Genomic DNA, 26,640 nt, shown 5'->3' on the forward strand with positions numbered 1-26,640 from the left:
TAATTGATTTATTGGAAAGGTCTGGAAAAATCAGGGGTGACCAACATCCTGTTCATTTATCACGATTGTCTTGAGTTTTTCAAAGGCGTGCTTGGCACTCTGCAGATCATACTACTTACAGTCATACAGCCATAGAGTCAGACAACATGGAAACAAACCCTTTGATCCAACTAGTTCCTTTGGCCATATTCTCAAACTAAACTAGTCCCACATGCATGCTTTTGGCCTTCTAAACTTTTCCTCTTCATGGATTATCCAAATGCGTTTTAAATGTTGTCACTATACCTGCATCCATCTGGCAGTTCATTCCATACTTTAACGACTGTGTGTGAGAAAACGTTGTCCTTCAAGCCCTTTTTAAGACTCTCTCCTCAACTTAAAAATATGCCCGCTAGTTTAAAACTCACCCAATCTAGGGAAAAGAACCCTGCTCTTCACCTTATCTACCTCCCTCTTGATTTTATAAATCTCTATAAGGTCACCCCTCAACCATCTATGATCCTGTGAAAAACATCCAAAACATTTTTATAACTCAAACCCTCCATTCCCAGCAACATTCTAGGAAACTTTTCTGAACCCTATCCAATTTAATCCTTCGTATCGCAGGGCAACAGAATGGCACACAGTACTCCAGGACAGGCCTAACCAATATCCTGTACAACCTCAACAGGACAAAATGGCACTCAAGAGTCCCTAAATAATGAAAGCAAGCATGTTAAATACCTTCTTAACCAACTTATTGATAAGTGATACAAATTTCAATGAAGTATACATCTGAATCCGATGTCTCTGTCCTACAACACTATCCAGGGCCTACCATTAATTGTGTAAATCCTGCCCTGGTTTGCTTTACCAAAATGCAATACCTCATATTTTTCCAAATTATTTCGCTAAGTGTGAGGTGTTGCATTTTGAGAGATTGTGTGTTAAAGAAGTGCGGGATTCTGAACAGCATTTGTTTCAAGTCCATAGCTCTCTAATTGTGGCCATGCAAGTGGATAGGATGGTAAAGAAGGTGTATGGTAAGCTTGCTTTTATTCATTGGGGAATTGAGTACAAGAGTCAGGATGTCAGCTTTATAAGATTTTGGTTAAGCCACATTTAGAATACTACAGAAAAGATGTAGAGGCTTCGGAGAGGTTTACCAGGATGCTGCCTGGATTACAGCATATCAGCAGTAAGTAGAGACTAGAAAAACTCAGGCTGTTTTTTTCTTGAGCAGCGGAGGGTAAAGGAAGACTGCGCAGATAGGGTTTACGGTCAGAATCTTTCTCCTCAAGTGAAACGTCTAATAATAGGAGGCATGCATTTTAAGATGAAAGGGGGAAGTCAAAATGAGACATGAGGGGCAGGTTTCTTTTACACAGGGTGTGATGTGAGTTTGGAATATACTGCTTGGTTGGTGGTGGGAGGCAGCAGATCCGATAAGAGCATTTAAGCAACTTTTAGTTAAGCACAACAACATGCAAGGTATGGAAGGATATGAACAAAAGGCAGGCAGAAGGGCTGAGTCTCATTTGGCATCATGTTTGGTACAAAACCATGGGCTGAAACTTAGAATCCCTACAGCGTGGAAACAGGCCATTTGGCCCCACAAGTCTACACCAACAGCAACTGAAGAACATCCTTTTACCCTATCCTTGTAACCCTGCATTTTCCATGGCTATTGCATCTAGCCTACACATCCCTGAACACTATGGGCAATTTAGCATGGCCAATTCACCTAATTTACAAATCTTTGGCCTGTGGGGGGAAAGCAGAGCACCCAGCAGAAATCCATGCAGACATGGGGAGAATGTGCAAGCTCCAGACAGATAGTCGCCCAAAGGTGGAATCGAACCCAGATCCCTGGCACTGTGAAGGCAGAAACTTCCTATAGTTTATAGAAAAGTGAATGTGGTCACGAGAATAGATTCATATCCAATTCCACTTGTTACTTCCTCAAAATGCTCAATCAAGTTTGCGAGACACAACTTTCCTCACACAAAACCATGCTGACTATCCCTGACATTGTCTCTCCAAATGGATGCAAATCCTAGTTTTCAGAATCACCGCCAACAACTTAAGATTAGATTAGATTTTTTTTTAAGATTCCCTACAGTGTGGAAACAGGCCCTTCAGCCCAACTAGTCCACACCGACCCTCCGAAGAATAACCCATCTAGACATTTCCCTCTGACTGATGCACCTAACACTATGGGCAATTTAGCATGGCCAATTCACTTTAACCACTACCAATGTCAGGCTCACAGATCTATAGTTCCCAGTTTTCTTTTCACAGCCTTTATTTAATAAGGGGCACCCTTCAGTCCTCTGGCACCTCATCTGTAGGTACCCATGATACTAACATTTCTGCTAATGGCTTCACAATTTGTTCCCTAATTTCTCATAACGTCCTGGGATATACTTGATCATGTCCTGGGGATTTATCCACCTTTATTTCTTTCTACAACTTCTTCTTCCGAATTATGAACTATTTTCAAAACATCTTCATTTATTTCCCAGAGTTTCTAGCCATCATGTCATTCTTCACAATAAAAATTGACATTAAAGTAGCCATATTCTCTCTCTAGTTGCTCTTTTGCTCTTAATATGCTTGTAGAATCTCTTTGGATAACCCTTAAACTTATGTGCCAAGGCTCTCTCGTCTCCCCTTGTTGCCTTTCTGACTTTATTCTTAAGAATGCCCCATACTCTTAATACTCTTCAAGAAATTCATTTGTTTACAGTTGTCTATTCGCTGCTTGTTGGATGCTACCTGAACTGCTGTGCTCTTCCAGCACCACTGATCCAGAATCTGGTTTCCAGCATCTGCAGTCATTGTTTTTACCTTGTATCTAATACATGATTGTTTCTTATTATGTACAGAATAATTTTTTTTACTCATCCATTGTTCTCTACTCTTACCAGCCTTACTCTTCACTTTTATGGACCAGGCCAGATCTCCTCAAAACACTTCAAGAAAGTAGCCCAAACCCTAAGTTTGCTCGTTTTAAGCAGGTGTACAATGGATATTCCAGGAGTGATGTAGCTGGTCAAGCCACTTAGTTTTAACAAAACAGAATTTACTTACAAGATTACCAAATGAAACACAAACAAAAGAGAACATAATGCAGAATAACAACCTATCTGAAAGACCCAACAGATTATCCCAACTTAATCATGCTGTTCCAAGTACTTGCAATGATCCCTACGAACATGTATAGGCAAAAAATGACAAATCAACCATAGGGTCTTACAGAGGAGATGTCAGAGAGAGTGAGAAGTTCAGCATGGACCTGCTTCCTTGGGTCCTGCAGCATCAACATTGACTGACTGCTTTCAGCGAATAGCCAGACTACTGAAACAAAACCTAACCAGAGATAAGCTGAACTGGGAGAACTGGCCACTTTTCTTTCATTGTACAAGTGTTTTTTTAAACTTGAAAGTAACTGTTAGCTATAATCAAACTGGCCCTAAAACCCTTCAAATGTAGACTTTTCAGAATTGCTGCTTTTACGACCTCTCTGAAAAAAGCAGCCAAGGACAGCATAACCTTGTTAAAGGAGCAGCATCGTCACAACTCTTACGGGAAGATAATGCTTCTGAACTCTTATTATCACACTTCTGAAAGTGTCACTTGTCAGTTAGTCCTTTACCTGCAAACAGACTAACCAACTTTTGAAAGTTTGTGTCTCATTAAAATTTGCCTTACTCTAATTAAGAAGCATGAACATTTATGGAAAGGTTATCATTTTCTTTCACTGTTTTAAAACTAATAGCATTATGAACACTGGTGTTCATGTACTATTTCCCTGCCTTATTTCCTAAGGGAAGGTCAAATTTTGCTTATTATCTCATGGGTACATTTAGATATTGAAAGAAGTTTTCTTGAATGCATACAACAAATTCCTCACCATCCAAGCCTTGAACACATTGCTCGACCCAGTCAACTATTACAGCCCAAATATTCTCAGAAGTAAATAAATAAATACATCATTGCATTTGTCTTCCTAACTACTGACTCAACCTGCAAGTTTAGATTAGATTAGATTACTTACATTAGATTACTTAGTGTGGAAACAGGCCCTTCGGCCCAACAAGTCCACACCGACCCGCCGAAGCGCAACCCACCCATATCCCTACATTTACACCCCTTACCTAACACTACGGGCAATTTAGCATGGCCAATTCACCTGACCCGCACATCTTTGGACTGTGGGAGGAAACCGGAGCACCCGGAGGAAACCCACGCAGACACGGGGAGAATGTGCAAACTCCACACAGTCAGTCGCCTGAGTCAGGAATTGAACCCGGGTCTCAGGCGCTGTGAGGCAGCAGTGCTAACCACTGTGCCACCGTGCCGCCCACCTTGAGAGAATCCTGAATTAAAACTCCCAAGTCTCTGTGCACTTCAAATTTCTGATTTTTTTCCCCATTTAGTAATAGTCCATGCCTTTACTTTTCCTGCATGACCTCACATTTTTCCACATTGTATCTATCTGTCACTCCTTTCCCACTCTCCTAACCTGTCCAAATATTTTTGCAGCATCCCCACCTCCTCAATGCTACCTGTTCCTTCATCTAGATTATTGATGTATAAAGTGAAAAGTTGTTGTCCCAACACGGAGCCTTGCGGAACACCACTTGTTCCCAGCTGCCATCCTGAGAAGAACCCTTTTATCCCCACTCTTTGCTTTCTGCCAGAGAGCCAAGCTTCTTTCCATGTTCGCACCTTGCTGCTAACACTATGGGCCCTTACCTTGCTCAGTAACCTCCTTTGCGGATCTTGTCATAGGCCTTCTTGAAGTCCACACAGTTAACATTCATTGGCTCTTCTTGGTCTAACAAGGAGTTACTTCCTTGAAGAATTCTAGCAAAATTGAAACCATGCTGACTTTGCCCTATTTTACCATACGCTTCCAAGTATTCAGAAATGTCATCCTTCACAACATCTGAGGTTAGGCGAATTTGTCTGTAATTTTCCCTTTTCAAACAGAGATGTCACATTAGCGATTTTTGAGTCCTCTGGGATCATTCCTGACTCTAGCAATTCGTGAAAGAACACCACTAATATCTCCACTGTCTCTTCAGCTATCTCCCTATACACCTCTGCAGTATAGTCCATCTGGTCCATGCGACTTATCTACTTTTAGGCCAGTTTCTCTAACACCTTCTCCTTTGTGATGGCCACCATACTCAGCTCTGCCCCATCACCCTCTTGAATTTTTGGGACATTACTTCATGTCAGTCTTCATAGTAGAAGACATGAGTAATCATCAAGTTCCTCAGCCTTTTCCTGGTTCCCCACTATGATCCCTCCAGTGTAATTTTCCAGCAGTCCAATGTCCACTTTTGCTTCGCTTTTGCCCATTATATATCCAAAGAAACTGTTAACAGTCTACCTTTATATTACTGGCTAGTTTACCCTCCTATTTAATCTTCTCCCTCCTTATTTCTTTTTATGTTGCCCTCAGTTGGTCTTTGTAAGGTTCCCAATCCTCTGGTTTCCTTCATTGTCCTTCGCCAATCTTTCCGGCTAGGGTCCTCTTCCAGTCAATTCTACTTAGCTCCTCCCTCATGCCTCTGTAATCGCCTTTATTCAGCTGTAATACTGTTACCTCTGATTTTATCTCCTTCCTCTCAAATTGCAGAATAAATTTAATCATATTATGATCACTGCCACCTAAGGGTTCCTTTACCTTAAACTCCCTTATCAAGTCTGCCTCATTGCACAACACTAAATTCAGTATTGTCTGTTCTCTAGTGGGCTCCACCATGAGCTGCTCCAAAATGCCATTGTGTAGACATTCCAAAAAATCTTCGTCTTGAAAACCACTACCAACCCAATTTTCCCAGTCCACCTGCATATTGAAATCACTGTAACTTTGCCTTTCCAACATATCTTTTTATCTCCTAATTTATTTTGCACCCCATCTCTTGACCACAGTTTGGAGGCCTGACAATAACTCAACAATGGTATTTTCTACATTTGCAGTTCTTCAATTCTACCCACACAGATTCCACAACATCTGACCCCACTTTGTTTCTTACTATTGATTTAATTTCATTTCTTACTAATAAAGCAACCTCACCCCCTCTGCCTATCAGCTCCTAATCTGATCCCCTTGCAGCCGTGTCCTCGTGATGCCTACCATCGATCTGTGCCACAAGCGTTTTTACCTTACTCCTTATACTGCATGCATTCAGATATAACACCTTCAAGTCCTGTATTAACCGTCCCTCTTCACATCATCATTCCTTTGTTCAGTGTGCTTGAAGTTTGTTTGCTAATGCTTTCGAAACGCTCTGTCCTATTGTGTCTGTGCTAGAGAGTTTAATAACGTCTTCCAAGTCCTGCATTCTTACCTCTCCCTTTAATTCTGGTTTTCTAATTTCTCCCATAACTGAACCCTCGCATCCCTCACCCCATATTTAGTTTAGAGGCATGTCTACAGCCCTAGTTCTGCGATTCGCTCGGACTCTGGTCCCAGCACAGTTCAGCTAAAGACTGTCCCATCTGAACAGGTCCCTTCTTCCCCAGTACTGCTGCCAATTTCCCATGAATTCAAATCCATTTCTCCCCCACCAATCTTTAAGCAGCGTATTTATCTGCTTCATATTTACCCTGTGCTGATTAGCTCATGGCTCACGTAGTAATCCAGAGATTATTACCTTTTTGGTTCTGCTTTTTAATTTAGTTCCTAGCTGTTCATACTCCCTTAGCAGAACCTCTGCCCTAGTTTTATATATATCATTAGTACCAACGTGGCCCATGACCACTGGATTGTTACCCTCTCCAAGTTCCTCTGCAGTTCAGATGAGATATCCTAAACCCAAGCAGCTGGCAGCAACACAACCTTAGGGACACTCAAACCTGGTGACAGAGAGCAGTGTCTATGCCTCTAACCATACTATCCTTAATTACAACATTTCTCTTCTATCCCCACACCTGAATGGCTCCCTGCACCATGCTGCTGTTATCAGTCAGCTCCTTCTCCCTGTAGTCACCATTCCCATCCACACACTCTTGAAACTGTTGGATATGGACAGAGGCTGAGGCTCCTGCAACTCTACCTGCCTCACTCACAGCCACACACTCTTATTCCTAATCACTGGCTGAATTCAAGTTAATTAGGCTAAGGGGTGTGACTGTCTCCTACAACGTAACTCTCCCCCTCCCTGATGTGTCATAATGTTTGAAGATCAGACTCAATCTCCTCGACTCTTTAAACATTTTTAACTGTTTTTATATCTCTGTGTATTTTCTCAATCTGAATGCAAGTTGTAACGAATAATTTAAAATTAGCAAATTTCCTATAAACCAATCAAATCACAGCCCTCCTGTGACATCATTTTTCAGTTTCCCCCTCAGAATCATAAACTATTACCTGCTCAGGCTGCCCTCTGCTCCCTCCCGCTCAGTTTCCGTCCTTCACTGGACAAACACTCAAATTTTCTCTTTAGTGACACAAGTGATGTTTTCCTTAATCAAAAATGCCACTCCCCATCCCCTCCTGCCTCCCTTTCTATCCTTCCCATCCCATCTGAAACCTAGGAGCTGTCAGTCCTGTCCTTCCCTCAGACAAATTTCTGTAATAGCTATGATGTCAAAGTCCCATGTTCCCATTCATGGCCTGAGTTCATCAGCATTACCTGTAAGACCCATTGCATTGAAAGAGTTACCTTGTTCTTTGACTAGCTGTTGTCTGTCTTTTTGAATTAACTTGCTCTTTTCTGACTCAGAACCATCCTCATCTGTCTTTCTATTTTACTGCTACTTTGGAACCCCTCTCAACGACTTTTTTGTTTCTTTCTTTAACAAATTTGTTAAAAGCAAGGTTGACAGGAATAGGGAACCCTGGATAACAAGAGATATGGAGGCTTTGACCAGAAAAAAAGGAGGCATGGCTCAGGTATGGGCAGCTGCAATCAATACCCTAGAGGTATATAGGGTATACAGAAGTTTACTAAAGAAGAAATCAGAAGGGCAAAAAAGGGCACATGATAGCCTTGGCTGAGAAGAGTAGGGTGAATCCAAAGAGGTTCTTTAAGTATATTGAAGGAAAAAGAATACCTAGAGAGAGAATAGGATCCCTTAAGGACCAATGTGGACATGCGTGCATAGAACAACAGGTGGTATGTGAGATTCTCTATTTCTCCTCTGTGTTTACCACATTCCTAAAAACCTACCAAAGTCTTTTATAGTTTTAGGAAAAAAGAATTCTGTTACTTTCCCTGTCCTTGGCAACCTAACTGGATCACCCAACACTACTGTAAGCCACTTGACATGATAAGACCAGATATTTCTTTTACCCTTGATGGTAATGCCATTTCAATATCTCTTCAATCAATCCACCTTACAAAACAAGAAATCTTATACTGCCAATCTTATCAATGCAGTTTTCCAACTATGGAATTGGATATGAATGTGTTTTCATCACCACATTCACCTTTCTATAAACTTTGGAAAGTTTAGCAGATCCATCTGATTTGGGAAACAATACTATTGGTGAACTCCAGTTGCTCTGAACAGATTCCACCAAATGGTTCTCCAGCATATACTGAATCAGTTTCTGTCTGAGCTTAATTTCCTGAGCTAAACCGATAAGCATGTTGTTTTATCAGGTGGAGCAAATTACTGCAAGTGCTGGAAACAAAAAAATGCTGCATCCATGGAGAGTAAGCTAACATTTCAAATCTGGATGACTCTTCATTAAAGCTCTTTTCTATTTTTGTGATATTTTATCCCCAACTCTCCTTTGTCCACAAAACAAAACAATTAACTGCTGATTCTGGAGATCTGAAATAAAAACTAAAGCTGCTGGAGAATTCAGCAAGTCTGTCCTCACAGCGCCAGGGACCCAGGTTCAATTCCACTTTTGGGTGACTATCTGCATGGAGTTTGCACATTTTCCCCATGTCTGTGTGGGTTTCCACTGGATGCTCCGGTTTCCTCCCACAGGCCAAAGATACTTGAATTAGGTAAATTAGCCATGCTAAATTGCCTGTAATATTCAGGGATATGTAGGCTAGGTGCAATAACCATGGGAAATGCAGTGTTATTGGGAAAGGGTAAGAAGACGGGTCTGTGTGGGATGTTCTGTGGAGGGCTGGTGTGGTCTTGTTGGGCCAAATTACCTGTTTCCAGGCTGTAGGGATTCTAAGTGTCAGCCCACAATGTTGTGCCGAACATGATGCCAAATGAGACTCACCTCGTCTGTCTGCCTTTTGTTCATATCCCTCCATTCCTTGCATATTCATTAGATTTTCTAAAAGTGTCTTAAGTGCCTTTATCTTATCTGCCTCCACCACCACCACCCAAGGCAGTGCATTCCAGACTCCTACCCCTCTCTAAGTACAAAAACCTACCCCTCATATCTCCCTTGAACTTTCCCCCTCTCTCCTTAAATATATGCCCCCTAATTTTAGACATTTCAACTTGGGGAAAAAGATTCTGACTGTCAACCCTGTGTAGTCTCCCCTTAGCCTCCGCTGCTCAAGAGAAAACAACCTCAGTTTTTCTAGTCTCTCCCTCTTTAATACAGGCAGCAGTCCGGTAAACCTCTTCTGTACCCTGTCCAAAGCCTCAACATCTTTCCTGTAATGTGGTGACCAGAATTGAACTCAATACTCGAAGTGCGGCCTAACCAAAACTTTATAAAGCTGACTCTTGTACTCAATTCCCTTGTACTCAATAAAGGCAAGCACACCATCTGCCTTTTTTTCACTACTCTATTTACTTGGTCACATTCAGGGAGCTCTGGACTTGAACCCCAGGATCTTCCTGAACATGAATGCTGTTCAGTGTCCCACCATTAACTGTTTATTTTTAGATTAGATTACTTACAGTGTGGAAACAGGCCCTTCGGCCCACCAAGTCCACACCGACCCGCCGAAGCGCAACCCACCCATACCCCTACATTTACCCCTTACCTAACACTACGGGCAATTTAGCATGGCCAATTCACCTGACCCGCACATCTTTGGACTGTGGGAGGAAACCGGAGCACCCGGAGGAAACCCATGCAGACACGGGGAGAACGTGCAAACTCCACACAGTCAGTTGCCTGAGTCGGGAATTGAACCCAGGTCTCAGGCGCTGTGAGGCAGCAGTGCTAACCACTGTGCCACCGTGCCGCCCAGTTCTTTAACTTCATTCTTGGAAATGGGACTGAGTGGGTTACTCTTCGGAGGGTCGGTGTGGACTTGTTGGGCTGAAGGGCCTGTTTCCACACTGTAGCGAATCTAATCTAATCTAACGTTTGATGTCCGAAAATGCATCACACCACACTTCTTCAGAATGAACTCCGTCTGTCATTTCTCTGCTCATTCCACTGCATCCTTTGACAACCTTCTACATTATCCACAACTCAATGGACCTTTATGTCATTTGTAAACTGACCAACCTACCCATTCACATTTTCACCTAAGTCACAAGCAGCAGAGGTCCCAGTAAGAATCCCAATGGAATACCATTAGTCATGGAGCTCCTGCCTGAAAAACACTCTTCCACTACTACCATCTGTCTTCTATGGGCAAACCAATTTTGAATCCATGTGGTCAGGTCACTGAGGATTCCATGTATTTTTTTTTTAAGAGTTAGATTAGATTAGATTACTTAGTGTGGAAACAGGCCCTTCAGCCCAACAAGTCCACATCAACCCACCGAAGCGCAACACAACCAGACCTATCCCTCTATATTTACCCCTCCACCTAACACTACAGGCAATTTAGCATGGCCAATTCACCTAACCTGCACATTTTTGGACTGTGGGAGGAAACCGGAGTACCCGGAGGAAACCCATGCAGACACGGGAAGAATGTGCAAACTCCACACAAAGAGTCGCCTGAGGCGGAAATTGAACCAGGGTCTCTGGCACGGTAGGGCAGCAGTGCTAACCACTGTGCCACCGTGCCGCCCAAAATAATCTTCTATGAGGGAGCCAACCAGGAGGGATCTTGTTAAAAGCCTTACTAAAATCCATCTAGACACCATTCACTGTTCTGACCTCCTCAATCATTTTTGTCACTGTTACAAAGCTGAGGTTGATAACTAAAATCAAAACACCCAGAGAGGAGCACCATGCCTTATAATCTGTTAAAAAGTGTATCAAGGGATGTAATCCATTTTTAAAGCAACTTGTGGTGGTTGAAAATAAATCCCTGACACTCACTTTAAAATAAACAAGAAACAATTTATTTACCTAACAGTGAACAAATTAACTAAACTATTAACAAACAGAACAAGTGCTTTCCAATGACTTCTCAAGTACAACAAGATTCTAATGGTATGCTGTTTCAATAAATACACTTATATAAAAAAAAATAGAATTTAGTCTCTCAGAAAGACGTAGCCAGGCTATGTCTTTCAGAACTTTGTGTCTTCCGTCCGTTGATTCCTCCTCTAGGAACACTTCCAGGAACTTTTTGATCAGGCGTGCCTTTTTTACATCATTGGTAATGTCAATACCTACATGGCTATGTTTTCTCTCTCATACATAGATGACTGTGAGAGCTATTCTCTCTTAGCAGATGGCAGTTGGCTCTGGGATCTCTCTCCCACTGCCCCCTTCTTCATACCACTGAAGACATAATATTTTTTACATAGGATTGGTTTGATGTTGTCAAAATGACCAGATTTAAATTTAATCGGTTAGTGGTAGTTGAGGGCCTGGTTCAAATTCATTTGTCTTGGTCTTTCAACATAAATGTTTCAATTCGGTTACTTTCTGTGCAGGTATTCCCACAAGCAACTACCCACAGACGTTCTGTTTAAATCTCTAAGCATAAAAGAAAACACCACCCAACTCCCCAGCATTTTTAAATTTTGCACATTCTAAATTCTAATGTCCAGTCTCCAAATCTGCAATTAATCTATCCAACACAGCAACAGTCATCCCCCTGAAAAATTCAATCAAGTTAGTAAGACATGTCCTGCCCTGCACAAAGCCGTGCTGACTGTCCCCAATTAGACCATGCTTTTCCAAACATATGTAAATACTATCACTAAAAATTTTCTCCAATAGCTTCTCAACTACTGATGTGAGATTCATCGCTCTACAGTTTCCTGGATTATCCCTATTTCCCTTAAACAGAAGACTCAGAGTCACAGAGATGTACAGCACGGAAACAGACCCTTCAGTCCAACTCGTCAATGCTGATCAGATATCCCAATCCAATCTAGTCCCACCCTGCCAGCATTTGGCCCATATCCCTCCAAACCCATCATATATTCATATATCCATCCAGATGCCTTTTAAATGTTGCAATTGTACTAGCCTCCACCACTTCATCTGGCAGCTCATTCCGTACACATACCATCCTATGAGTGAAAAAGTTGCCTCTTATATATCTATCTCTCACCCTAAACCTATGCCCTCTAGTTCTGGACTCCCCCACCCAGGGAAAAGACTTTGTCTATTTATCCTATTCATCCTCATGATTTTATAAACCTCTAAAAAGGTCACACCTGTCTCCAACACTCCAGGATAAACAGCCGCAGCCTGTTCAGCCTCTCCCTAGAGCTCAAATCCTCCAACTCAGGCAACATCCTTGTAACTCTTTTCTGAACCCTTGCAAGTTTCACAACATCATTCCAATAGGAAGGAGACCAGAAATGCACACAATATTCCAACAGTGGCCTAACGAATGTCCTGTACAGCCGCAACATGACCTCCCAACTCCAGTACTGAATATCAATAAAAGAAAGCATACCAAACGCCTTCTTCACTATCCTTCTCTACCTGTGACTCCACTTTCAAGGAGCCATGAACTGACTCTAAGGTCTCTCTGTTCAGAACAACATTAATCATTCGCCAGTCCTCCAGAACCTCTTCAGTGGCGAGTGAGAATACAAAGATCTTGACCAAGGCCCCAGCAATCTCCTCTCTTGCCTCTCTCAATTAACCAGGGTAGTTACCATTGGGACCTGGGGACTTATCTACGTTAATGCTATTCAAGAGTTTCAACACCACTTCTTTCTTGATCTCAAAATGCCCTATCGCATCAGCAGGCTCCAAACTAATCTCACTATCCTCCACATCCTTTTCCTGAATGAATACCAATGCAAAGTACTCATTTAGGATCTCACTCACATCCTCTGCCTCCAAGCACAACTTCCCTACTTTCTCCCCAGTTATCCACTTGTTTTAATGTATCAATAGAACGCTTCTTTAACCCTACTTGCCAAGATCATTTTATGGTCCCTTCTTTTGTATCTAATTCCCTGCTTGGGTTCTTTCCTGTTTTCCTTAAATTCCTCACTGGCCCTATCCGATTTTAGCTTTCTAAACTTTATACATATACTTCTTTTCTCCTTCTAAATTTTCAACCTCCCTCGTTATCCAAGGGTCCCTTATCTTGCACCCATGTTCCTCCTCTGTACTAGAGCATGTTGGTCTTTAACTCTCCACCATGTCTTTAAACTGTTCCCACATGCCAAAGGTGGACTTGTGTAATAGCAGCTCCTCCCAATTAACACTCCCCAGCTCTAGCCTAATACTGACATAATTTGCCCTGCCCCAATTTAGTACCTCTCCACAAGGTCCTGACTTATCCTTCCTTGTAGCTATTTTAAATGTTTCAAAAATGCTCTCCTACTGAAAGATCAGTCACCTGGCCAGATTCATTAGCCAATGCAAGGTCCAGTATGGCCCCTCCTCTAGTTGTGCAATCCACATGCTGTTTCAAGAAACTTTCTTGAATGCACTTAACAAATTCTGCCCTATCTAAGCCTCTTGCTCTAAGGGAGTCCCAGTCAATATTGGAGAAGTTAAAGTCACCCAATGTGACATTTTTTTTATTGCACCTTTCCAAAATCAGCCTATATATCTGCCATGGGACACCTACAGTATAATCCTATCAGAATGATTCCACCCATCTCATTGTTCAGTGCTACCCAAGTTGCCTTAGTTAATGTGCCCTCCACCACATCCAACTGACCACAGATATAACATTCTCTCTGACTAGTCACGTAATTCCTCCACCTCCTTTACCTTCCTCTCTATCTTGTCTAGAACAATGAAACTCGAACATTGAGCAGCCTGTCCGGTCATGGCCCATGTACTGATCCTACCTCAAAGCTCTAGAGTTTCAGCTACTCTAATGTTTGTTTATGGCTATATGGTAACATCTCATGACGGACTTTATTTTGCCATTGCTCTGATCACTACAGACATTGGGAAAATACCAGCAACTGTTCTGTCTCTTTAGCCTCAACTGGACTTTCCATGATTAAAGGTGAAGGTATGACTTTCAAATCCTTCAACTACTGCAGCTATCACTAGTCTAGACAACAAGGCAACTCTAGCCTAACTGAGATTACTTATTTTATTTATCAACACAATTTTTTTTTTTATTAAACTCTTGGGGAAAATTAACTCCTTCTCCAGCAGGAAATTTTGAATAGCTCCTGTACTCCTTAGTGCTGTTTTACACTTAGATGCTTCCTTCCTCCTTTTTAACTTCCAGGATTGAGAACGAATCTGTCCCAGCTCATTACAGTGGAAAGACTGCGTCTTCTGATTCTTACCTCCACCCTAACTACTTTCCTTTCTGATTTGAGAAGAGTACCCTGGGGCATTTCCAGCTATCCATTCCTTACCTTGGCTCGTTGCTTTCCTTTCACTCTCCTACTTGTCCTTTTGAATTTATGATGGTAACAGAGGAAAAGGTTCAGTTTTCAGCATTAACTCTGAATCATCAGCCGTTATTGCCTCCTACTCTGCAGTTGCAACCCTTTAGCTCTCAGCAGGAGTTCTTATTACGGAAGGCAATGAGCTTCAAATTTCTCTCAGAGAATAACCTTTCTAAAAGCATCAAACATATAAGTTTCAACTTCCAATGCTCTTACCCACATGTTAAAATTACTTTCCTTAACAGTCTCAAAATCAGCACAGTCTTGCCTCGACTGTTACCTTCAATTCTGGAAACAGTGCACTCTCTCATATGAAGCTAATACTGGCTTCTTCATTCTATCATAATCTTGAGAAATCTCCTCTGATAGAGAAGCATAAATTTCTTACTTTGGAATAGGAATGCCCAGTCCTCTTTTGCCCAATTAATTTGTCTAGCCATTTTCCCAACCTTTTTCTCAATTTTGGAAGGGTCAGTGCCAATTCATTCGCTGCACCAGTGACAGTATCAAGTACATCATTTTCAGGAAACATTCATGCTCTTCCGCTCTAATTCATTCCCACACTCTTGATTCCAGTTTTCTCATGTTTATTTCCTAAATTAACTCTATTTTCTTAACGTTTTCTGCTCTTTAACTTTTTCTTCTCTTGAAAATCCAACTCCACTTTTAATATTCTCTCCTCATGCTCGTCACTTTAACTGTAACTGTAACTGAATATTACTGGATTCTGAATTTCACGACCTTAAGTTATATTTCCATTTATATTTCTGCAAAACTGAAGTGCTGTTAGTATCTCAATTATTTCTTAGTTTTAGTTGTGTCAGGAAATCAAATTGGGTTCTACATGTTCCATTTCTGTTGTTTCCAATGCCATATCTTAAATGCAGTGTAGAACCTGGTATTTTCCTTCACCTGTATTATCTATTAGTACCACGTTCAAAACCTCATTGAATTTGAAGAGCTTGCATAATTTGTCATGACTCACTAAATCAAACCCCGCTAAAAGTTAGTACACTATATTCCCCAATTTACCTGATTTTCAGACACAGGTTAATAGAATTAGTGGGTAGCATGGTGGTACAGCGGTTAGCACTGCTGCCTCGCAGCACCAAAGACCTGGGTTCAATTCCTGCTTCAGGCAACTGTCTGTGTGGAGTTTGCACATTCTCCCCGTGTCTGCGTTGGTTTCCTCTGGGTGCTCCGGTTTCCTCCCACAGTCCAAATAAAATGTGCTGGTTAGGTGAATTGGCCATGCTAAATTGCCCGTAGTGTTAGGTGAAGGGGTAAATGTAGGGGAATGGGTCTGGGTTGCTTTTTGGAGGGTCGATGTGGACTTGTTGGGCCGAAGGGCCTGTTTCCACACTGTAGGTAATCTAAGTAATATAATCTAAGAAACCAGGTTTACCTACTTCACAAGAATTACTACGTATTACAAGTAATTAGATTCTAGCCACAAGTAAACTGTTACAAATGATCTCTAATTCCCTTATGAACTCTCCTTACATCCATAGAAATGTTCTGCTGAAAAAAGACATGAGGGGAAATACTCAAAATTATTAGCCTTTGTTCTGAAGTGCTGTTGAGTTGTTTCTGGTGTTCTGAAAGTTTCTTCTTGACTTCCTTCTGTTTCTTAGAGCCACTTATTAAATTGGTCAGATATATCAATTAGAAGTCACACTCTATGACAACTACTAAGTGTAACATAAAATGAATTTCTTCACATTGTAAAGTGAGTTGAGTTGTGTCCCAGCCCCAAACTTTTCTGTTACTTGAGAATGAATTAACAAGGCTTTGTGTGGAACCACAACAGGTGAGTGAGATCAAGCCCTCATCAATCCTCTTTGTTACTTCTTCAAAAAAACTCAATCAAGTAGGACAATGATACTGGGCACGGAAACTGAGCGAGCTTAGTTCATGACCTTTTCCACATAGTTTAGACTAGTCCCTCGTTATGATGTACTGTTAAAATCAATTGTGAAAAGTTAAAAGTTAGCCAAAGCAATTGACCATTTGGCCTGGCCTGATCAGAGTTACCACTTTGATGTGCATGTAGCTTAATTAGTCAAGCGTACTCAAACCTGTCAATGAATTTCTCTTCCTCTGCAAACTTTTTGCCATTTTATTGCTGCTTATCTGATTAAGGAAATATGATATTTTATAATTTTAATATCAAGTTCTGTATAAAGACAGCTTGGTTGCAGCAATAAGGAGAGTAGCCTGAGAGAGTTCTTAGGGGAAGAGCTAGTGCTGCTACTCTGCGAACAGTTTTAGAACCTTAGCTCAAGCCTGTCTTGTAGGTTTCAATATTGTTGTGTAACATTGGTGCCATTGGTAAATAAAGGTAATAATTTAAACTAAACTATCTGTAAGAGTTTTATATTCCAGACTACCACAGAGTATGACCTCCAGGATGAACCAAGAAAGGCTTACAGGTCGTGTCCATCAGGGCATTCTCAAATAGGTACTTTAGCATTATTACAGCACATTGGTGTGGCTACTTTTAGAATACTGTGTACAATTCTGGTTTCCCTACTGTAGGAAACATGTTGTTAAACTTGAAAAGGTTCAGAAAAGATTTACAATGATATTGCTCGGATTGGACTGTTAGAGCTAACAGCGAGATTCTGAATAAGCTGTGTCCTTTTCTCCTGGAGTGTCGGAAGCTGAGGGGTGACCTTATCGAGGTTTATAAAGTCATGAAGGGCATTGATAGGGTGAATAGCCAAGGTCTTTTACTCAGGGCAGGGGAGTCCAAAACTAGAGAGCTTTGGTTTAAGATGAGAGGGGAAAGATTTAAAAGGGACCTGTGGGATGACTTTTTCATGCAGAGGGTGGTGCATGTACAGAAAAAGCTGCCAAAGGAGTAGAGGAGGACGGTATAATTCCAACATTTAAAAAGCATCTGAATACATCCACGAATAGGAAACATTTCAAATAATATGGGCCAATGCTGGTATATGGACTAGAACAGTTTAGGAAATCTGTTGGAATAGCTGAGTTGGTCCAAAGGATTTGCTTTCATACTGTATAAGTGAGAAATTCTAATCACACCATTGTTTGTAGGCAATAGCTTTATTTTCAATAATATGTCATTAGTCCAAAGACCAAAGGAACACAGAAACTAGGAGCAAAAGTACGTCCTTTGAACCTGCTCCACTATTCAAAATGATCATGGTTGCTTCTCTATCTCAATGCTATGTCTCCACATTCTCTTCACACACTTGGTGCCTTTAAAAACCTAGTTTTTTTCTTCAATATAATCAGTAACTTGGCCTCCACAGTGTCCTGTGGTAGAGAATTCCACTGGTTCTCTAACCTTTGAGTAAAGAAGTTTATCTGCATTTAGTCCTAAGTGGTATCCTGTATGCTGAGATTGTGTCCCACGTTCTAGATTTCTCAACTAGGGTAAACATCATTCTTACTTCTAATCTATCTGGTCCTAGTGGAATTTTGAACATTTTAATCAGATCCATTCATCCTTCTAAATCAATCTTTTCTCACAGGCAAGTCTTGTCATCCCCAGCAACAATCAACTTCTCCTTGCCATCCAGCTGCATCAGTGTCACTCTGCTCGAATTGGTCTGAAACCAGTTCAATTACTGCTTGTTAAAATACAATGCTTGCCACAAATGTCTGGTTACTTACAGCTATACTTTCAAAGAACAGATTTTAATTTTTTTTCCTCATTTCCACCGCCAATTTTAAAAAATACAAATTAAAAGGACTCATTCCTTACAAGGTATACAAATGAACTAGTTAAGAACATACCTCATGTTCCAGGAACAATGCCTTTAGCTGACCTCCTGACCAATAATCCAGTGCATAGGCCAACAGTTTCATTGACAGTGTATTGACTCGCAGGAAGTTGCCAACAAAAACAACTCTATTTATCTTCTGTAAACAATAAAAATATGGAATAGTGAAACAATGGTTTTATTTATTAGAAAATAAAGATGATTGGAAACCATTAGATTTATGCTGCAGACTTCTGTGGCAGATAGTCTCAGGAAACCAAGAAAAGTTGTTGAAGGCACCAAAATGGTCGTGTTTTGCAGGGTAGATCTTTACCATCTCACTCTATTAACATTTTCTGTATTTTGGTTTCTCCCTTATGAACATATGAAATAGGTGCATACCCTCAAGGCTCCTCTACCATTTTATCATGATTAATCTGTTCATTTCGAATTATACATTTCCAGCTACCCCTGACAACCCTTGAATTACCTGCTGAAAAAGAATCTATTTCTGCCTCAAAAACATTCAAATATTCAATGCAAGAAGTATACGAAATAAGGTAGGTGAACTTGCAGCGTGGGTTGGTACTTGTAAGTTCGATGTTGTGGCTATTATGGAGACATGGGTAGAACAGGGACAGGATTGGTTGTTGCAGGTTCCAGGGTTTAAATGTTTTGGTAGGGTCAGAGGTGGAGGTAAAAGAGGGGGAGGTGTGGCATTGCTCGTCAAAGATAAAATTACAGCAGTGGAAAGGACGATGGAGGAACACTCGCCATCTGAGGTAGTTTGGGCTGAGCTTAGAAATAGGAAAGGTGAGGTCACCCTGTTAGGAGTTTTCTACAGGCCTCCTAATAGTCCTAGAGATGTAGAAGAAAGGATTGCGAGGATGATTCAGGAGAAGAGTGAAAGTAATAGGGTGGTTGTTATGGGGGACTTTAACCTTCCAGATATTGACTGGGAAAGCTATAGCTCGAGTACTTTAGCTGGTGTTTGTCCAATGTGTGCAGGAGGGTTTCCTGACACAATATGCAGATAGGCCAACAAGAGGTGAGGCCATACTGGATTTGGTTCTGGGTAACGAACCAGGCCAGGTGTTAGAATTGGAGGCAGGGGAGCACTTTGGGGACAGTGACCACAGTTTGGTGACTTTTACTCTAGTGATGGAGAGGGATAAGTGTGCACTACAGGGCAAGAGGTATAGCTGGGGGCAGGGAAATTATGATGCAGTGAGGCATGACTTAGGATGCGTGGCTTGGAAAAGTAGGCTTCAAGGGAAGGGTACAATCGATATGTGGAGCTTGTTCAAGGAGCAACTATTGAGTGTCCTTGGTAAGTATGTACCTGTCAGGCAGGGAGGAAAGGGTCGTGTGAGGGAGCCGTGGTTTAATAAGGAATTGGAATCCCTTGTTAAAGGGAAGAGGGCGGCCTATGTAAAGAGGAAGCGTGAAGGTTCAATTGGGGCAACTGAGAGTTATAAGGTTGCCAGGAAGGATCTAAAGAGACAGCTAAGAGCAGCAAGGAGGGGACATGAAAAGTCCTTGGTTGGTAGGATTAGGGAAAACCCAAAGGCTTTCTATAGGTATGTCAGGAATAAAAGAATGACTAGGGTAGGAATAGGTCCAGTCAAGGATAGTAGTGGGAGGTTGCGTGTGGAGGCTGAAGAAATTGGGGAGATACTGAATGAATACTTTTTGTCAGTATTCACTCGGGAACAGGACATTGTTGCCGATGTGAATATTGAGTCACAATTAATTAGAATGGATGGCTCTGAGATATGCAGGGAAGAGATGTTGGAAATTCTGGAAAGGGTGAATATAGATAAGTCCCCTGGGCCTGATGGCATTTATCCTAGGATTCTCTGGGAAGCAAGGGAGGAGATTGCAGAGCCATTGGCCTTGATTTTTATGTCCTCTTTGTCAACAGGAATAGTGCCAGAAGACTGGAGGATAGCAAATGTGGTTCCCTTGTTCAAGAAGGGGAGTAGGGATAACCCTAGTAACTATAGGCCGGTGAGTCTTACCTCTGTTGTGGGCAAAGTCTTAGAGAGAATTGTAAGGGATAGGATTTATGAACATCTGGATAGGAATAATGTGATCAAGGATAGTCAGTATGGTTTTGTGAAGGGCAGGTCGTGCCTCACAAACCTTATTGAATTCTTTGAGGAGGTGACTAAGGAGGTGGACGAGGGTAAAGCAGTAGATGTGGTGTATATGGATTTTAGTAAGGCGTTTGATAAGGCTCCCCATGGTAGGCTACTGCAAAAAATACGGAGGTATGGCATTGAGGGTGAGTTGGAGGTTTGAATTAGGAATTCGCTGGCTGGAAGAAGACAGAGGGTAGTAGTTGATGGTAAAGGTTCATCTTGGAGTGCAGTGTTCCGCAAGAATCTGTTTTAGGACCACTGCTGTTTGACATTTTTATAAATGACCTGGAGGAGGTGCTAGAAGGTTGGGTGAGCAAGTTTGCGGATGATACAAAAGTCGGTGGAATTGTTGACAGTGAGGAAGAATGAGGCGGGTTACAGCAGGATATAGATAAGCTACAGAGTTGGGCAGAAAGGTGCCAAATGGAGTTCAATGTAGCTAAGTGTGAAGTGATTCACTTTGGTAAGAGTAACAAGAAGATGGAGTACTGGGCTAATGGTCGGATACTTGCTAGTGTGGATGAGCAGTGGGATCTTGGTGTCCATGTGCACAGATCTCTGAAAGTTGCCACCCAGATAAATAGTGTAGTGAAGAAGGCATATGGCGTACTGGCTTTTATTGGTAGCGGAATTGAGTTCCAGAGTCCTGAGGTCATGTTGCAGTTGTATAAGACTCTGGTGTGGCCTCATCTGGAGTATTGTGTGCTGTTTTGGCCGCCATACTATATGAAGGATGTGGAGGCACTGGAACGGGTGCGAAGGAGGTTTACCAGGATGTTGCCTGGTATGATAGGAGGAAAGGCTGAGGCACTTGGGGCTGTTTTCATTGAAGAAAAGAAGGTTTAGGGGTGACTTGATAGAGGTGTCCAAGATGATTAGGGATTTAGATAGGGTTGACCATGAGAACCTTTCCCACGTATGGAGTCAGATATTACGAGGGGGAATAGCTTTAAATTAAGGGGTGGTAGGTATAGGACAGATTTTAGGGGTAGATTCTTTACTCAGCGAGTCGTGAGTTCATGGAATGCCCTGCCAGTAACAGTGGTGGACTCTCCCTCTTGATGGGCATTTAAATGCCATTGGATAGGCATATGGAGGAAAGTGGGCTAGTGTAGGTTAGGTGGGCTTGGATCAGCGCAACATCGAGGGCCGAAGGGCCTGTACTGCGCTGTATTTTTCTATGTTCTATGTTCTAACCTCACCTTAGCTGCCCCTGATTCAGTTTCAGAATTTCCCGACTTTCAGAAAAATAATTGTCACCTTTACCCTGAAAGGCCAACCCCAAATTTTAAGCTTCTTCCTTGGAGTGACTAACAAGAGAAATATTCTTTCCACTTTCACCTCATCAAGGGTTGCATAACATAAGCAACAGTTTCACAACTAACTCAAAGTTAATTTGCTTGATGATTTGGCGATAGAATAAGTCACCATCTTCACTGTGCTCAACTTAATCAAACATAACTTCAGGAAGTACAGCACAATTTAAAACACAAATGTACTGAAGCAGCAAACACTTCTTTTAAATATATCCTGTACGTAAAACTCATATTTCTGATATTAATTTTAATTATTTTACTTTAAAGTGAAGACTTGGGTAATTTGATTGAAGAGAAAGCAAAGACAGTAAAAGGACAAGGAACAAAATATTGAAAATTTCTGAACGCTGCAAAGTCTCTGAGCTTTCATAGCCCTGTACAATGCTGCTTGATCCTCATGTCACAAGGCAGCACTGTAAAGAAGCCGAAAGTACAGAGGATCAAGATCTTCTTATTGGAGATTAGAGTTAAAAAAAAATATTTTTAGTAAAACTGTTATTGCTCCAGATAGGAGTTTTTATTCCCCATCAGAAAATTACCAGCTTAGCATTCTCACCCATGGTTTTGTACTTGAGCCTCATTTTAGGTTTTGAACATTTAATCTAGTCTGACATTCCAGTGCACCAAATGAAAAATAGACTTTATGGGGCAACCTTTTATGATATGGCAGTTATAAGAAGGGAGAAAAGTCACAGATACAGTCACATGGAAGGGTTAACTCCAGGAAAGGTAAGAGAGGTAGGTTGGTAGTGCATTTCAAACAAGTATGCTACTTTGGAAAATGTAAGGGATTAGATTAGATTAGATTAGATTACTTACAGTGTGGAAATAGGGCCTTCGGCCCAACAAGTCCACACCCAGACCCATTCCCCTACATTTACCCCTTCACCTAACACTAGAGGCAATTTAGCATGGCCAATTCACCTAACCTGCACATTTTTGGACTGTGGGAGGAAACCAGAGCATCTGGAGGAAACCCATGCAGACACAGGGAGAATGTGCAAACTCCACACAGACAGTTGCCTGAGGCAGGAATTGAACCTGGTTCTCTGGTGCTGTGAGGCAGCAGTACTAACCACTGTGCCACCGTGCTGCCCTAAATGATGGACTCTCAGGGGAATGTTGCACGAACAACGAAAATTTCTGGTATTGAGACTGGCTGTAATGCAATGTAATGTATGTCAGGTTCCAAGAAATCGATTGTGTAAGGGGACTCTCTAGACTGAGGCAAATACAGATGTTTCTGGGGCTAGTAGGGAAAAGTCAGAATGGCGTGTTGCCTCCCTGGTGCCAGGAACAAGGACATCTCAGAGAGCATGCAGAATGTTCTCAAGGGGGAAAGAGGGCCCAGCAGGAGTTCATTGTACACATTGGTACACAAGGGAGAATATAAAAAGTTGGGCAGGAATTTAAAAAGGAGGTTCTCGAGAGATGTAATATGTGGATTACTCCTGGTGCTTTGAGCTAGTGAGGGTAGGAATAGGAAGATGGAGAAGGATTCACATTTTTTGATTCATTGGAATGTCTTCTCAAGTAGAAGTGACCTGTACAAGAAGGACAGATTGCACCAGAATTGGAAGGGGACTAATACACTGGCAGGGAGATTTGGGAGGTTTTAAACTAGTAAGGTGGGGAGTGGGGACCCATGGAGATAGTGAGGAAAGAGATCAATCGGAGACTGGTACTGCTGAGAAAAGAAGCAAGTCAAATAGTCAGGGCAGGCAAAGACAAAGCGGAGAACAAGGTAGGTCTGATAAATTAAACTGCATTTATTTCAATGCAAGAGGCCTAACAGGGAAGGCAGATGAACTCAGGGCATGGTTAGGAGCATGGGACTGGCATATCATAGCAATTACAGAAGCATGGCTCAGGCATGGACATGATTGGCAGTTTCATATTCCAGGATACAAATGCTACAGGAAGGTCAGAAAAGGAGGCAAGTCAGAAGGGGGAGTGGCATTTTTGATAAGGGTTGGAATTACAGCCGGACTGAGGGAGGATACTCCTGGAAATACATTCAGGGAAAATATTCGGGTGGAACTGAGAAATAAGAAAGGGATTATCACCTTAATGGGGATGAGGATGTTAGGCAGGCTTTCAGGGAGCTAGGTTGGAAGCTCAGAGTTAGAACAAACAGTTGTCGTCTCTGGTTTGTTACCCGTGCCATGTGATAGAGAGTCGAGGAATAGGGAGAGAGAGCAGTTAAATGCGTGGCTACAGGGATGGTGCAGGAGGGAGGGATACTGGTTTCTGGATAACTGGGGTTCTTTCTGGGGAAGGTGGGACCTCTATAAACAGGATGGTCTACACCTGAACCTGAGGAGCACCAGTATCCTTGGGGGGAGGTTTGCTAGTGCTCTTTCGGGGGGTTTAAACTAACTGCAGGGGCATGGGAACCTAGACTGTAGCTTTAGGGTGCAGGACCTGGAGTGTAGGGAGGTTAGGAACATGGCATCAATCTCAAAGGAGGGTGCCTGTAAACAGGAAGGTGGCTTGAAGTGTGTATACTTCAATGCGAGAAGTATATGAAATAAGGTAGGTGAACTTGCAGCGTGGGTGGGTACCTGGGATTTCGATGTTGTGGCTATTACGGAGACATGGGTAGAACAGGGACAGGATTGATTGTTGCAGGTTCCAGGGTTTAAATGTTTTATTAGTGTCAAAGGTGGGAGTAAAAGAGGGGGAGGTGTGGCATTGCTTGTCAAAGATAGTATTACAGTGGTGGAAAGGACATTGGATGAAGACTCGCCATCTGAGGTAGTTTGGGCTGAGCTTAGAAATAGGAGAGGTGAGGTCACCCTGTTAGGAGTTTTCTACAGGCCTCCTAATAGTTCTAGAGACGTAGAAGAAAGGATTGCGAGGATGATTCAGGAGAAGAGTGAAAGTAATAGGGTGGTTGTTATGGGGGACTTTGACTTTCCAGATATTGACTGGGAAAGCTATAGCTCGAGTACGTTAGATGGGTCGGTGTTTGTCCAATGTGTGCAGGAGGGTTTCCTGACACAATATGCAGACAGGCCAACAAGAGGTGAGGCCATACTGGATTTGGTTCTGGGTAATGAATCAGGACAGATGTTAGAATTGGAGGTAGGTGAGCACTTTGGGGACAGTGACCACAATTCAGTGACTTTTACTCTAGTGATGGAGAGGGATGTGTGCACTACAGGGCAAGAGGTATAGCTGGGGCAGGGAAATTATGATGCAGTGAGGCATGACTTAGGATGCGTGGCTTGGAAAAGTAGGCTTCAAGGGAAGGGTGCAATCGATATGTGGAGCTTGTTCAAGAAGCAACTATGGAGTGTCCTTGATAAGTATGTTCCTGTCAGGCAGGGTGGAAAGGGTCGTGTGATGGAGTTTAATAAGGAATTGGAATCCCTTGTTAAAGGGAAGAAGGTGGCCTATGTAAAGATGAGGCGTGAAGGTTCAATTGGGGCGATTGAGAGTTATAAGGTTGCCAGGAAGGATCTAAAAGAGACAGCTAAGAGCAGCAAGGAGGGGGACATGAAAAATCCTTGGTTGGTAGGATTAGGGAAAACCCAAAGGCTTTCTATAGGTATGTCAGGAATAAAAGAATGACTGGGGTAGGAATAGATCAAGTCAAGGATAGTAGTGGGAAACTGCGTATGGAGGCTGAAGAAATTGGTGAGATACTGAATGAATACTTTTTATCAGTATTCACTCGGGAACAGGACATTGTTGCCGATGTGAATATTGAGTCACAATTAATTAGAATGGATGGCTCTGAGATATGTAGGGAAGAGGTGTTGGAAATTCTGGAAAGGGTGAATATAGATAAGTCCCCTGGGCCTGATGGCATTTATCCTAGGATTCTCTGGGAAGCAAGGGAGGAGATTGCAGAGCCATTGGCCTTGATTTTTATGTCCTCGTTGTCTACAGGAATAGTGCCAGAAGACTGGAGGATAGCAAATGTGGTTCCCTTGTTCAAGAAGGGAAGTGGGGATAATCCTAGTAACTATAGGCAGGTGAGTCTTACCTCTGTTGTGGGCAAAGTCTTAGAGAGAATTGTAAGGGATAGGATTTATGAACATCTGGATAGGAATAATGTGATCAAGGATAGTCAGCATGGTTTTGTGAAGGGCAGGACGTGCCTCACAAACCTTATTGAATTCTTTGAGAAGGTGACTAAGGAGGTGGACGAGGGTAAAGCGGTAGATGTGGTGTATATGGATTTTAGTAAGGCATTTGATAAGGTTCCCCATGGTAGGCTACTGCAAAAAATATGGAGGTATGGCATCGAGGGTGAGTTGGAGGTTTGGATTAGGAATTCGCTGGCTGGAAGAAGATAGAGGGTAGTAGTTGATGGTAAAGGTTCATCTTGGAGTGCAGTTACCAGCGGTGTTCCGCAAGGATCTGTTTTAGGACCATTGCTGTTTTTCATTTTCATAAATGACCTGGAGGAGGGGCTAGAAGGTTGGGTGAGCAAGTTTGCGGATGATACGAAAGTCGGTGGAATTGTTGACAGTGAGGAATAATGAGGCAGGTTACAGCAGGATATAGATAAGCTGCAGAGTTGGGCAGAAAGGTGCCAAATGGAGTTCAATGTAGCTAAGTGTGAAGTGATTCACTTTGGTAAGAGTAACAAGAAGATGGAGTACTGGGCTAATGGTCGGATACTTGGTAGTGTGGATGAGCAGTGGGATCTTGGTGTCCATGTACACAGATCTCTGAAAGTTGCCACCCAGGTAAATAGTGCTGTGAAGAAGGCATATGGCGTACTAGTTTTTATTGGTAGTGGAATGGAGTTCCGGAGTCCTGAGGTCATGTTGCAGTTGTATAAGACTCTGGTGTGGCCGCATCTGGAGTATTGTG

At 42.2% G+C, this 26,640-nt stretch overlaps 1 protein-coding gene across 1 annotated transcript in view; it reads right to left on the reverse strand.

Annotated features, from left to right (window-relative positions):
• LOC132823157 (pantothenate kinase 3) overlaps nucleotides 1–26,640 on the reverse strand; it is a 98,025-nt gene that overhangs the window by 5,477 nt on the left and 65,908 nt on the right. The window contains exon 6 of the mRNA XM_060836732.1: nucleotides 18,385–18,510. Within this exon, the coding sequence (XP_060692715.1) occupies nucleotides 18,385–18,510 (126 nt within the window). The remainder of the gene's footprint in view (nucleotides 1–18,384; nucleotides 18,511–26,640) is intronic.

Source organism: Hemiscyllium ocellatum, chromosome 16 (genome assembly GCF_020745735.1).
Source record: "Hemiscyllium ocellatum isolate sHemOce1 chromosome 16, sHemOce1.pat.X.cur, whole genome shotgun sequence".
Classification (NCBI taxonomy): domain Eukaryota; kingdom Metazoa; phylum Chordata; class Chondrichthyes; order Orectolobiformes; family Hemiscylliidae; genus Hemiscyllium; species Hemiscyllium ocellatum.